The sequence below is a fragment of the Anthonomus grandis genome, chromosome 8 (genome assembly GCF_022605725.1).
Source record: "Anthonomus grandis grandis chromosome 8, icAntGran1.3, whole genome shotgun sequence".
Lineage (NCBI taxonomy): Eukaryota > Metazoa > Arthropoda > Insecta > Coleoptera > Curculionidae > Anthonomus > Anthonomus grandis.
In genome coordinates, this window is record NC_065553.1 from 459332 (window position 1) to 474272 (window position 14941).

General features: G+C 31.2%; 1 protein-coding gene across 4 annotated transcripts in view; it reads right to left on the reverse strand.

Annotated features, from left to right (window-relative positions):
• LOC126739522 (methyltransferase-like protein 22) overlaps positions 1-14941 on the reverse strand; it is a 135513-nt gene that overhangs the window by 13794 nt on the left and 106778 nt on the right. For 2 of the 4 annotated variants that reach the window (XM_050445264.1, XM_050445265.1), the window contains one exon: positions 14091-14266. The exons of the other annotated variants lie outside the window; for them this stretch is intronic. In XM_050445264.1, coding sequence (XP_050301221.1) covers positions 14091-14129 — 39 coding nt within the window. In that variant the 5' untranslated portion in view covers positions 14130-14266. The remainder of the gene's footprint in view (positions 1-14090; positions 14267-14941) is intronic. 4 annotated transcript variants of the gene reach the window in all.

The window sequence follows — 14941 nt, forward strand, 5'->3', positions numbered from 1 at the left end:
CTCTAAAAAATTTTACACCATTTATTACAGGTTTTAATAAATTTTACAACGATTCTCATACGCTTTAAAAGTTTCCAAGAGGATTTGTATATATTTCAAAGATTTTAACGTGCTTCAAAAAATTACATGCCAATTTTTACAGGCTTCAAAGTTTTTCACGTCAATTTTTATACGCTTCAAAAATTTTCAAAGCGACTTTTATACGCTTTAAACATTTCTAGATTGATTATATTACACGTTTTAAAAATTTTCACACAAATTTTTACAAGCCTAAAAAATTTCAGGAAAATTATTATCCGCTTAAAAAATGTTAAAATTAATTTTTACACGCTTCAAAATTGTTAAATGCAACTTTTACACGCTTCGAAAATTTCCTGGTCGATTTTTACAATGTTCACAAAATTTCAACCCAACTATATGCTTCAAAAAATTTTACGGCAATTTTTACAAGCTTCAAAATTTTATACGGCGATTGTTACAGGCTTTAAAAGTTTTTACACCGATTTTTATACGCTTTGAAAATGTTCAAGAAAATTTGTATATATTTCAAAGAATTTAGCGCGCTTCAAAAAATTACTTGCTAATTTTAACAGACTTCAAAATTATGCACGTCAATTATTACACGCTTCAAAAATTTCCAGGTTGATTATATTACACGCTTTAAAAATTTTCACGCAAAAAAGTACACGAAATAAAAATTTTTAGGAGGATTTCCATCCGCTTACAAAATTTCAAATTAATTTTTACATGCTTCAAAAATTCTAAAGTCAACTTTTACACGCTTTAAACATTTTCAAGCTGATTTATATAAACTTCAAAATTTTTTTACGTCAATTTTTACACACTGTAAAAAATAATAGGGTGGTAAAAAGAATAAACAGCATGGTAAATTTCTTGAGTGTTAAATTTAACACTATGAGGTATATTATGTACTATTTTTAACACTTAAAGAAGACTTTAAAGTGGTTAAATTGACTTAAATTTATTTTTATTTTTTTGCGTATTATATTAACACTATTAAAATACTTCGCGGCGTGCTAAAATATTTTTATATTTTTATTTGGTAAAAAAAATGCGTCCAGTGTAAATATACCCTTAAAACTGGTTAAATTAACACTAAACGTGTGCGTGATCTACAAGTCGTGAAATTACCAACCCTGTGTCTCTCTACTTTCTTGACGCTTTGACCTGAACCTGACCTGTCTGATCTCGTCTCCGCGTCGTTAATTTAATTTAGTGTTTAGTTTAGCTTAGTTTGGATTTTTGTTTGAGTTATAAAGGTAAGCGTGCTCCGAGGCTTTTCAAAAAACAGATTTTTTTATAGTGCCAAAGTACATCTTAGCTTAAAAATAACATTTTTTGCAGCTTATGGAATTAAGCGACAGAGATTTATGTATAAGCCATACGTGCCATAAGCCATAAGTGTTTTTTTCATCTGTATAACATCTACTCTTGTTATAAGGTTAAATTTGATCTCCAATTATTATTTTTGAAGGTTTTATATTTCAAAATATGGGTTCCTATATATTTTTGTTGCAGAATATATATTTTTTATGTTTGTTATATTATTCTTTAATAGATAATGTCTAAGAAATTGATTGCTATGCCTTTTATTTGTATTTGTCCTAAAAAGAAGTTGCTCTCCTTTCTTAGAACAACTTTTTTGTCGTTTGAAATACGAAGTTTTGCGTTTTTTTTAGTTTTTTCTTTATTTTTATCAAATATTTACAGACTAACCGAAATACTTGCAATATATAATAATTGGGGTAATAAATTCGAAAAGGAACCAGGCGCCAAATAATTACATTTTAACTTGTTAATTAGTATTTGTTCAAATAAATAGTTTAAAACTCTTCCTTAATAATCTTTAATATATGTACCAAAGATTATTTAGAAATAGTTTCAAGCTTTTATTTAAACAAATAAATACTTTAAATATTTTTTTTGTAAATTAAAAATTGTGCTTGGTTCTTTTTCGGCTAACACACTCCAGTTATAAAAAAAATACACTAAAAAAATTACTTTTAACCCTTAAATTCAATACTTATTACACGAAATAAAGGAAAATATATTTTATTTAAAGTATAAATTACCAACTAAATAGATTCTTTATTACACTAATAAAAATAATTTTAATCCTAGGTAAGTTAAATTTACCATTTTTATAACTCAATTAACCATAAATTAAGTGTACTTTTTTATTTTTTTTTAAATATATTTAACCCGAAATAAATATTTTAAGCACCTGTGTAAATTTAATTTAAACCAAAGTGGGAGATTAAATTTTACTTTTATTTAAATACATTTGACACTCAAAATATACTTTTAACAATACGGAAGAGGTTTTTTAAATTTTATTTTCGTTCGTTTATTAACACGCTAAATTGGGTAAAATAAATGTTTTTTTTTAAATAAAAACAACCACTTTTCACCACTTTTTGCCAGTGGTTATTTTAACACGCACTAGTGTGGACCTATATAGACCACTTTTGCGTGTTAAAATTAACACTCGATTTTTTACAGTGCACGTTTCAACATTTTTCACGCCGATTTTTATACGCTCCGAGATAATTTTTACCAATTTAAAAGTTTTAAGCCGGTTCAAAAAATTTCCATCACAATTTCTGCTTATTTCAAAGTAATTTATACCAGCTTCAAAAATTTCCAGGCCAATTTTAACACGCTTCAAAATTTTTCACGTCGATATTTAGATACTTCAAAAATGACGACTTTTACAGGCTTTAAGAATTTTTAAGACACCTTTTAAATATTTTAAAAATGTCTACGTGCTTCAAAATATTACACGCCGATTTTTACAGGACGTTTCAAAATTTTTTCACGTCAATTTTTACTGGCTTCAAAAAATTTCACGTCGATTTTTACACGTTTCAAAAAATTATAAAACAACTTTTGCCCGCTTCAAACCCTTTTAAGAGGACTTCGAAATTGTCGACGTTACTTGTTAGGCGCAAAGTCCCTCCGGTGGTACCATTGGGGGTTAAGAATAATAAAAGCGATTTCCAAGGCGAGTGTGTTGTTTGGTTGTTAGGTGGTGGTCGGTGCACATGGCGTCGAGGAGATAATTTGCAGCTGCCCGACATCTGCCGCAGAACAAAAAAGAAAATAAAATTTTAAAGAAGTTTTGGGTCTATCGCGCGTCTGTCGGCTGTCGAACGCGTGCCCGCACATTTATGGTGGTACCATGGGCGTAGATAGAACGAGATATTCGGATAAAAGATCTTTGTTGTATTAGGTATTTTAATTAGAAAATTCGTCTTTATATGGGAAGAAGAATGAGAAGTATGAGAAGAGAGTTCGAAAAAAGTGTTTTCTTCTTTTGAAAAAAGAAGCTCTAAAAAAGGGCTTTATTTTTTAAGGTTTCTTTGGATTCATAAAAATTCACCAGTAAGGAAGCTCACCAATTTACTTCAATCAAAGGAGAAAATTCTTAAGGAAACAAAGAGATTCATTAAGAAATTCTAAATAATGACAAGTAAAATGTTTAAAAGACCTAAAGATACAATGAAATCAAATAAGGAAACTCTTTAAAAGATCCAAAAGTCCATCCCAACCTAATAAAAGCTAAACTATTACACGTCAATAAAATGCCAAAAATCTCAACCCAATCCAAGAAAACATAATGAAACTAAATAAGAAAATCAAATAAATTGAGGAAAATTAAGAGGAACTAAGACAACTCAACACAATTACTACTACAAGTAAATTCATTAAGAAAGAAAACCCTTTAAGTGACTCAACCCAATTCAGCATGTTATTCGTAGGTCAGAAGTTAGTTGTACACTCACTTGTTTAATTTTTGTTTGCTAGATGGCGCTGATCAGACTTTATTTATCACATTAACCATAAAAATTAATTTAACTTTCTTACCGTTGATTGAGAATATTCTCAATCAACCAATCAATCATTCCCATATTCGTTTTGGGATGGTGCTCGTTTTCCTTAAATTTGGAACCGTCATTTTTAGGTCAAAGTTAGGCTAATCTTCTGCCATTTAATTCTTTCGATTAAGATAGCGCATGTCGGCCATTTTGACATTTCAAACTGTCAGTTTTACGTCAAAGGTTAGTTTAATTCTGTTTTATTTTTTTTTCAAGATGGCGCTCATTTGTATTTTTTGAACTATCATTCAAAAATTAATTTAACTCCATGTCATTTCATGGTTGTTTTTAAGATGGCGATCGTTTACTATTTTGAAATTCGGAACTGTAATTTTTTTGCGTCAAAGGTAAGTTTTTTTTTTGATTAAAATAGCCCTTGTGCAAACTGTAAATTTTATTTCAAAAGGTATATTTAACTCTTCCATTTAATTATTTTTTCTTTCCAATGGTGCTTATCTGCCATTTTAATATTCAGAACTGTCTGTCATTTTATCGTCAAATATTAGTTTAACTCCTAATTTTTTTTCCAAGGTGGCGCTCATTTATAGTTTTTAACTGTCATTCAAAAATTAATAAATCTTTCTTCTATTAGTATTTTTTTTTTAAATGGCGCTCATCCGCCATTTTAAAATTAAAAAATGTCATGCCTACGTCAAAGTTAAGTTTTTTTTCAAGATCATGCTCATCCGTCATGTTGATACTCGAAAATGTAATTTTAAGGTCAAATATTAGTGTAACTCCTACTTAATTCTTTTTCCAAGATGGCACTCATTTATGATTTTTAACTGTCATTTAAAAATTTAGGAATCTTGATTCTGACATTTAATAATTTTTTCAAAAATGGCGCTTTTAAATTAGGAATTGTCATGCCTACGTGAAAGTAAAGTTTTTTTTCAAGATTATGCTCATCCGTCATTTTGATACTCGAAAATGTGATTTTAAGGTCAAATATTAGTTTAACTTTCACTTAATTTCTTTTTCCCAGATGGCGCTCATTTGTGTTTTTATCTGCCATTGAAAAATTAATTTAACTCTCTGTCATGTAATTCTTGTTTTCAAGATGGCTCTCGTTTATCTTTTTTACAACTGTCATTGTTACATCAAAGATAGCCTAACCTTCTGCCATTTATTTTTTTTGATCAAGATAGCCCGTGTCATGCATTTTGTCATTTCGAACTGTCAGTTTTATGTCAAAAGGTATATTTACCTCTCCCACTTAATTGGTTTTTTTCAATGGTGCTTATCTGCCATTTTGGTCCCCGGAACTGTTATTTTAACGTCAAATATTTTTTTAAAGATGGCGCTCATCCGCCATTTTAAAATTTAAAAATGTCATGCCTACGTCAAAGTTAAGTTTTTTTTCAAGATCATGCTCATCCGTCATGTTAATACTCGAAAATGTCATTTTAAGGTCAAATATTAGTGTAACTCCTACTTAATTTTTTTTCCAAAATGGCGCTCATTTATAATTTTTAATTGTCATTCAAAAATTAATTAATCTTTCTTCTGTCATTTAATTATTGTTGTAAGTATGGCGCTTTCAAATTAGGAACTGTCATGCTCATCCGTCATTTTGATACTCGAAAATTTTATTTTAAGGTCAAATATTAATTTAACTTTTACTTAGTTTCTTTTTCCAAGATGGCGCTCATTTTTGTTTTTACCTGTCATTGAAAAATTAATTTAACTCTCTGTCATGTACTTATTGTTTTCAAGACGGCTCTCGTTTACTATTTTTATACTTGGAATTGTCATTTTTACATCAAAGATCGCATACCATGCCATTTATTTTTTTTTATCAAGATAGCCCTTGTCCACACAATCCCTTGTCCTAGCTCCCATTTAATTGTTTTTTTTTGAATGGTACTTATCTGCCATTGGAACTGTCATTTTAACGTCAAATATTAATGTAACTCCTACTTAATTTTTCTGATGAATCTTTCTTGTGTCATTTAATTATTTTTTTTAAAGATGGCACTCACACGCCATTTTTAAATTCTGTACTGTCATTTTTATGTCAGAGTTATCTGGTATTCGAGGGTGGTCCCAAAAGTACCCGGCCTGACCTAGAGATGTCGGTAGTAGTTTGAAAAATATGAGTGTATTAGAAAGTATACAATCTATAAAGCATATGTTTTAAGTTTGAAGACGCCACGTTGTTTAGTATTTGTTTGGCAGCCATCAATAGTGAACGTTTTCAGTGAACTTCAGTGATGTGATACAATACTTTTATTTGAAAGGCCTCAGCCCAACCAATATAAGATCTGAACTGGATTCTACTCTAGGTGAGTCTGCTTCTTCGTTAACAACAGTAAAATATTGGGTAGCAAAGTTTAAACGAGGCCGTACGAGCTGCCAAGACGAGCATCGCAGTGGTCGACCAAATGAGCTGACGACTCCAGAAATTTTTAAGAAAATTCAGAAAGTGGTACTTGATGATCGCCGACTGAAAGTGCGCGAGCTAGCGGACATAGTAGGCATTTCAAAAAGTGAGGTACATCGCATATTAACTGAAAATTTTGACATAAGAAAGCTGTGTGCAAGATGGGTGCCGCGTTTGCTCACACTCGAGCAAAAACAGTGTCGTGAAGATGTTTCAATTGAGTGTTTAGTGAAATTTAATAGCAACAAAGAAGAATTTTTGCGCCGTTTCATAACCATGGATGAAACATGGGTCCATCACTTCACACCTGAGACAAAAAAACACTCAAAACAATGGACTCAAAAGGGAGAACCGGCTCCAAAGAAGGCGGAAACCGTTTCATCTTAGCAGGCAAGGTCATGTCGTCGGTTTTTTGGGATGTGCGAGGGATAATTTTCATTGACTATCTTGAAAAAGGTAAAACTATCAACGGCGAGTATTATGCGAACTTATTGCAACGTTTATGCAAAGAAATCAAGCAAAAACGGACGCATTTGATTAAGAAAAAGTGTTGTTTTATCAAGACAATGCACCAGCTTACAAATCCGTTATTACACTGGTCAAAATTAACGAATTAAAGTTTGAATTGCTACCTCATGCACCCTATTCGCCAGATTTAGCCCCCTCAGATTATTTTCTGTTTCCAAACTGGCTCAGTGGTCAAAGATTTTCCAACGATGAAGAAGTGATGTCTGCAGTTAATGGCTATTTCGAGGCGCAAGACAGTTCTTATTATAAAAAGGGTATCGAACTTATAAAACATCGCTGGGAAAAGTGTATAGAGCTGAAAGGAGATTATGTTGAAAAATAAATACATTTTTTCCAAAATTTTCATGTTTTCTTTCTTGGGTCGGGTACTTCTGGGACCACCCTCGTTGGTCCCTCTGTTATTTAATTTTTTTTCACAATTGCGCTCATCGGTCATTTTGATACTTGAAAATGTCATTTTAAGGCAAATACTAGTTTAACCTTTCTTAATTTAACGTTCATTTTAACGTCAAATATTAGTTTCACTTTTACTTTCCATTAAAAAATTAATTTAAGTCTTTTTCATGTAATTGTAGTTGTCAAGATGGCGCTCATTTACTAGTTTCAGATTTTAAACCGTCATTTTTATGGTACAGTTAAGTTAATCTTCTGTCATTTTTTTTTAAAATCAAGATAGCGCTTGTCAGTTTTACGTCCAAAGTTAATTTAACACTCTTTATTTGTTTTCTTTTCCAAGATGACGCTTCTCCGCCATTTTGATTCTTAGTGCTGTTAAATGACTGTACCAAGTTGAAAAAATAAATTAATTTCAGTTTAATTTCTTTCCAAGCTTTTGAACTATTATTTAAAAATTAATTTAATTTTCTGCTATCTAATGGTTGTTTCCAAGATAGCGCTCGTTTAACATTTTTATGTCAAAAGTTATTTTAACTCTTCCAGTTAATTGTCTTCCTTCAAAGTGGCTATTTTGATATTTTTTTGAATTAATTAATTAATGTATCCTATTTATTTTAAATTATTTCGTTAAAGCTTGGAATGACGCAGAATTAAAAAGTCAAGTTCTAAAACATATTTCGTCTAACAGTCGAAGTTATTAAGAATCTTTGATAGATGGCAGTTATATAACGTTAACTGATGACAGGTTTGTGACATTGACAAATAATAATTATTTTGAAAGATAAGAGCTGTCATACTTTACATTTTCCTCGCAATACAGAAGAGTCTATGTATGAAACTAATTAAAAATATTAGGTTTATTATATAGATTAAATTAAAATTAGTAATAATTAACATTTATAAATCATTCATTAGTAACGATGTCAGGTGGTTACCTCATTGACAAAGCGAGGTTGTATGTATATTGTATGTATCATAACTTGTTTAAGGTCATAAGACATTTGACAGCTATCTGACGTTGACATATGACAGCTGTTACTATAATTTTATTTAGATTCAATCATTATTAGTGACGTCACGTGCCTCACCATTAAAGCAAATTAACGTAGAAGTAAAATGTATCGTAACTTGAGAACATAATAGATAACAGTTGAACTGATGTTATTTTCTCGATTGCGCGGTAAATTTAAATTTTCTTATATGAACTACACTTGAACGTCATACATATTACAAGTTAATCACATTTAAAGTTAATTAAACTTAAACAATTTACACAACTGAACGCTAATCCGCCATCTAAAACTCTTCAAAAGATTTAAAAAAACAATTAAATTGGCATACATATTTTAAATAGCAGTGGTCCTTCCTGTTAAATATTTTTTTTCCATGACATCTTACTGATAGTTGGTTTTAATGACAAACTTGGAAGAAGATTAGACGAAGTCGGAAAATCCCTTAGGCAATTTCCTTGTAGCACATAGAAATGAAATTAATACTTCAATTTATTATAGGATTTTAGTAAATAAATAAAATGATAACATTTGTGTACGTCCCTGGTAACGCAGTCCAACAGCGGGCTATTGAAAAATGGGAAAAATAAAAGCCTGCATCTGCCCCTGTTATATGCCCCCAAGAAGGTTGCGGGTAGCCATTAGCAGGTATAATGTTATCATATGCAGTTAAGTAATTCAATACGAAGTTTCTTTTGAGCAATTTTCTTATGAACTTTACCAGGGAGCGGTTTTACGGCGAAATACGTGTGCTAAACCTACTGAACCCTTATTTACGGTTTTTCTCATTAGCGATGATGAAAGGACTGCAGAAAAAGGATAAATTTGTAAAGAGCTTTTTTGTTAGGTTAGGATGCTAACTTTATGTTTTTTTTGGGGCTACGTACGTTGTCTGATAAGTAAAAAAACGGTTTTTCAACATAAAAAAATTGAAAGTTTTAATTATGATTGCTTTAAGGACCTTAAGCGACTCTTGTACTTATAATTTTCTTGCATTTTATTTTTCATTTACTGCCTCAAACATGTTTATATGTCAAATACAATTATCTCCAATATAAGCAAGAAACATCATTTCATCATGATCTTTCATGGTCCTTGGATGTGAAGTCAATTATCATATGGAAAAATGGTGATATCGATTGTTTCCTTATTTTCCGAGTGTCTAAGTTCGACCCCCATTTTATTCTTATTTCTTATTTCTTATTCTCTCTTACTATCTAAGTTGGCTTAAAATTCTAAATTTTCCTCACTTAATTAAATTTACATTTATTAGGTCGACTCTAAGACTATAATCTCATAATCCTTTATCGTACATAATCCCTTAGTTTGAGGTTAACGTTCATGTCGAATAATGATAAAAACGCATATAATAACTGCAAACGTGAACAACCATTTCATTACCATTGTCAAAGTTTTGTGGGCCTAAAATGCGTAATCATGTAGAAAAATAAGTAAATTGACCATTTTTTTTCAGTTTCCAGTCGTTTTTCAGTTATGGAATAAAATTAACAGATAAAAATTACTTTTTATGACGTAAGCAAACTCAACACAGACGATAAAGTTATTTTTTCCGATCATCCATAATTTTTGGGCCGAAAAATGGTTAAAATGACCACTTTTCAATTCGTTAAATGTATTAAAATCCTACCTCTTTTCACAAATTGCTTCTATGAACAAATCTACAGAGGAGCATTCATAGTATCGAAGCCAAGATTCACGTCTCCTGCCAACATTTCTACTGCCTTCAATTTTACCTTGCATAGGGCGTATGCATTGAAGGTTCCTGATTTTAATTCTATTTAATAGAGATTTATGTTTATATAAACATAGCCCAACTACCATTTACAAGTTATAGAGATACAGTAAATGAAGATCCATTCAAACCCCATCTAACAGCCGTGACGCCGCAGTTTGCGAATGTTATCAATATTGAAAATATCCGTCAACCAACTACAGGGATGCCGATTTCCAAGAGCAGTGTTTAAAGATGCTTGGTGATCAGAGTACAAAGGTATGAAACTTTCCCTGAAATCAGAGATCTATTCTGTATGTGGAGAAACTGATCCTAATTAATTTATAGTACAAATGGCACACCGAATCTTTCAACTAACAACTAACTATGGCACTTCTAAAATATTATTGCTTGTTTAGATCTGGTGTTGGTGTTGAAATCGGTGAGGATTTGCAAAAACAGTACATTTACTGATGTACACTAACAGATTTGGACACTCTGGTGTTTCAAGCCAGCGAGGTTTTATGGTGGCTATATAGGCACATATACTAATGGAGACTGACACCAATTCAAAATACCTACCTGTGCTAAAAAATATTTGTGACACAATTAAGCGGTTTTGGTATATTAAAAAAATATATATATTAAATATAAAATAATATTAGGTTAATGGGCTGACCCATGCTCTTTATCGTTAGGTTGGTGCAATGTTTCTAATTAGATTTCTAGTTACCCCTGAACAACAAATCACATCCAATGAAAACTTCTTCGATACAAACATGGATTTTTCGGTCAAAAATTTGTCAAAAGATCCTTCTGATGACGAAAATTGTGAAGAAGAACTGAACAAATTTGAGAAAATAATAACATAAAAAATATAACATAGATAATTATTTTTAACCAAAGCAGACATATGACGAAAATACTGAAACTATTTAATAATAAGCTAAACCAAATCGAAAATCCTTCAATTTTTTTTGATTTTTGCATTTCTGCTGTCAGCAGAAGAAAACATCGTGATGGATTATCTTTCGGATCTCGTAGGATTCAATCTGGACGTGTATCTAAAACTGAGACATCAAAAGTAAAAAAAGAACTAGAAATCTGATTAGAAACATTGCACAGAACCAACCTAATGCTAAAGGGCATGGATAAGCTCATTAACCTAATATTATTTTACGTTTAATATATATATATTTTTTTAATATTCCAAAACCGTTTAATTGTGTAATAATACCCAATCACATAAATATTTTTTCGCACAAGTAGGTATTTTGAATTGGTGTAAGTCTCCGTTAGTATCTGTGCATATATAGCCACTACAACACCTCGCTAGCTTAAACACTCTGGTGTCCAAATCTGTTAGCATCTGTAAATATGCTCCTCGGTTGTCGGATCTGTAAGCATTCCCGCGGTTCTTGAAAATAACATTTGTTTGTAGACTCAAGCCGCAAGAAAGAAGTTTTAAGTCCTAATACGTATCTTGGTGCTAATGATCATTCAACTTTTTGTATAACCATGAGACGTATAAGTGTAGTTTCACTAAAATATACTTTAAGAATTTTCTTTTTGTTCTTCGTGTATCATTCTCCTATAGCGGAGGTTGGCTATCAACATAGCTATGGGTACTTTATTTGTAAGTTATACAGAACAGTTCATTAAGAACTATTTATTCTCTAAGGTTTCTCAGCCATGACGTTCTTCTTCTACTCTGATAACGAGTTTCCTGATTTTTTTTCTTCCATATTATTTTACAGCAAATGGCATTTTGAACCTTCCCCAGTGAATGTTAAAGGGATAAAGTTACTAAAATAATTCCCATTTTTAAGGGTGGCTCAAAACAGGAGGTGGTAAACTATAGATCAATTTCAATTCTTAGGTTATTTTTAAGGTCCTGGAGATTGTTCTTTTTGAAAAGCTTTAATGGGAATATCAGACACCATATATCCAAGCAATAACATAGTTTTCTACCCCAAAGATCTACAATATCGAACTACTATCGGGTGTTCCCCAAGGGTCAAATTTGGCTTTTATTCCTAATATAATTTAATTTTATTGGTAATAAATGACCAGTGCAAATATTCTAACGCTATTTTGTTTGCTGATTGCACTTCAAAGTGTTCTTTGAAACATGTGTACAAGATGGTTCACTCTTATGTAATATCCAAGTAACAATTTGCAGTCACCTAAGTTGAGATTACTCTTATTTTCACTAGTTGCAACGTTGTTTTCAGTGCAAAATTTAGTTGGTTTTGTAACGACGTTTATTTTCGACTAAACTTCAACGTACTGCACTTGTATCGCAACTGTATGTAAAACTCTGCTGTTTTTACAACTTATTTTTTTACTATAGATGGAAGCAGCAGTAATTTACACTTAAAACAGCGACGTGCAGACATGTACAATTTTTCGAATCAAAAACGCAGTAAGAACAACGTTACCTCATCGTTAGCGAATGGGTATTACCAAAGTTTACAGAATAGAATATTATTATAACTATAGTATTCTATTCTGTAAAGCTATTCTATAAAAACTATAACTATAGAATTCTATTGTGTAAACTTTGGTATTACATTGTGTGATCGTCTGTGGTCAGCATTTTTCGCTGTAGAGGGGGCTTTTTGACACGTTAATAATTTTAAATGATTAAAAGCAAAGTTAGAGAGAATAAGAGGGGGGCAAAATATTCAATTCAACATAACCTACTTAATCATTATTTTTATGATTCATTTTTTGCTTGGAATTATTGGGATTTATTATTTTCGTTTTGCTTTAAAAAATGAAAAAATATAAAGGCTTTAAATATTCTGCAACTTACTACATACGCAAAAAAAAACTTGCAATGGAAGCAAAAATGCCTACAAATGGCTTACCTGAAGTTGATATGGATTATGTAGAATCAATGGAAGTGGCGGAAGATAGCAGTGAAAAGGTTTGTATTAAATTTTACTTATTTAACGTTTAAAATACTGGTTTTACTTTTTGTAAATGGTTTTCTTCATGGTTTCTATATCCTTTATCCCCTTTCTTTATACAAAAGACTAACCAGTTTGAAAACAATGGTAAATTTTATAAAGTTTTATTTTTTAGGATTTATATAGCAGCAGCGGCAGCAATGAGAACTTAGAATATAATGTTAACATTACATTCTGAGTTTATATTTTTCAAAGAGCTTTTGAATTTTTTGTAAACGTTAAAGTTTGTAAAAAAACGTGCTGCATACGCGCAATAAAGTGCAAACAATAATTGAAATATTAAGATTTTAGGTTAGGTCCATCCATTCTTCCTCTTGCTTCAGGCCAACCAGGGACAACGACAGCGGGTTTCTTATGTAACCAATAAAAAAAATTAATATTATTATTTGTTTTGTCGAAATCCGCTATAAATTCAGGGCGCGCTTGTTATTTAGGGCTAAAATAACATCTTTTCATAGTAAACTGTGTTCCGTTTATAAATTAAGTGCTTGTAAATCTTTCAAAACGGGTATTTTACCCGTATAATTCACTATATTAAACTACATAAAACACAAATAATAATAAGGACTTTTCAAAAGATGGATTAAAAAGGTTGTATTTTTGGAGTAGATGCCTACTGGAGTTATCTATTAGTTTATTGTTGAAAAAGTAATTAATTTTTCTGTCCCTATGGCGTCCATCCGTCCAAAAATCAGTAACTCTAAAAACGCTGCAAAAGCGTGTAGAAAGTTAACGGGTAGTCACTGCGTAACGTTGAGACAACCAAAAAAATCTCTTTCAAATTGGTGTAAAACGGGATTGTCTCTACGGTTAAGACAACGTAACAATGCAACGTTGCGTTGCAATTTGCAACGTTGTCGCGTCGGAAAATTGCTAATTGGGTACCCCTAGCAAGAAAGACCTGGATGTACTATTTGATGCTGGTTTAACCTCTGCTGATCATATTGGTATTAAAGTTAAAGAAATATAAGATCTTGGAGTTATTAGAAGCACTAAGAATTTTAACCAAAGTGTATGTATTAAGTTGTTTGAAAGTCTCGTTTTACGAAAACTTGGTTACTTCTATTGAACGTATCCAAAGACACTTTCTTAAAAAAATTTAAGAAGTTTGGTTTTCATAATACTAACATAGATCTTTACAAAATATTGGAAGCTAATCATGCTTACGATTTTGGTCCTGACTTGTCTAGGGTCTCGCTTATGCATATCACAGGTAAATATCGTAAGCTTCACTCTGCTGTGAATTTTAATAATAACAGCTCTTCTATTGCGGAGTTCACTTTTTTGTGGTAAATTTTTCCTCTGATCTATTCTGTTGTTCAGCTTCCTGCTAAATATTCAGTCTATAAAAAAAACATTGGATGAGTTGTATATTCTTTTAGAAGAATTAAAATTTCCTGATTTATAGTTTGCATTACGAAACATTGACTGAAGCTTGATGACTGAATCTATTTACCTAATTACACTATTCTTCCTAAATTAAGCAGATCTAGTTTTATTCATGTAAGAACACTACTGTTAGTGAGCAGCAGGGCGGAGATAGATTTAACTTTATTAATGTAAATAAATTTGACCAATTGATTGTTAAACAAATTTTAGAATTTTTTATAGTCTATTGAAGTAGTGTAGTAGAAAGTTCACGTGATTTGTATTTATGGCTCTCCCGTGTGCTGCCTGGTAAAATTTCAAGAAGGTTTGTAAGCATTACTACCTTGCGTCCATTATTCTAATTAGGGATCTTCACATTGATTACACTCCTGTGAACAACAATTACATTAAAGATATTTGGTCAAACTTTAACTTGAAAGTGCATGTCGGATCTAGGACAAGATAAACTGGTACCTGTTCATCGACCTTAAATTATGTTTGTTCTAATATTGAAAATTTATTTCTTGTAAAGTATTAAGTGCAGTAATCATGAGGCTGTCCTGGCGGGGTTTGAGTTAACCTGGGTTTCTCAGCCATCCAACGGATATCGGGATTGATTGTTTTGCAAAAAAAAAACTTTATTAAATTTC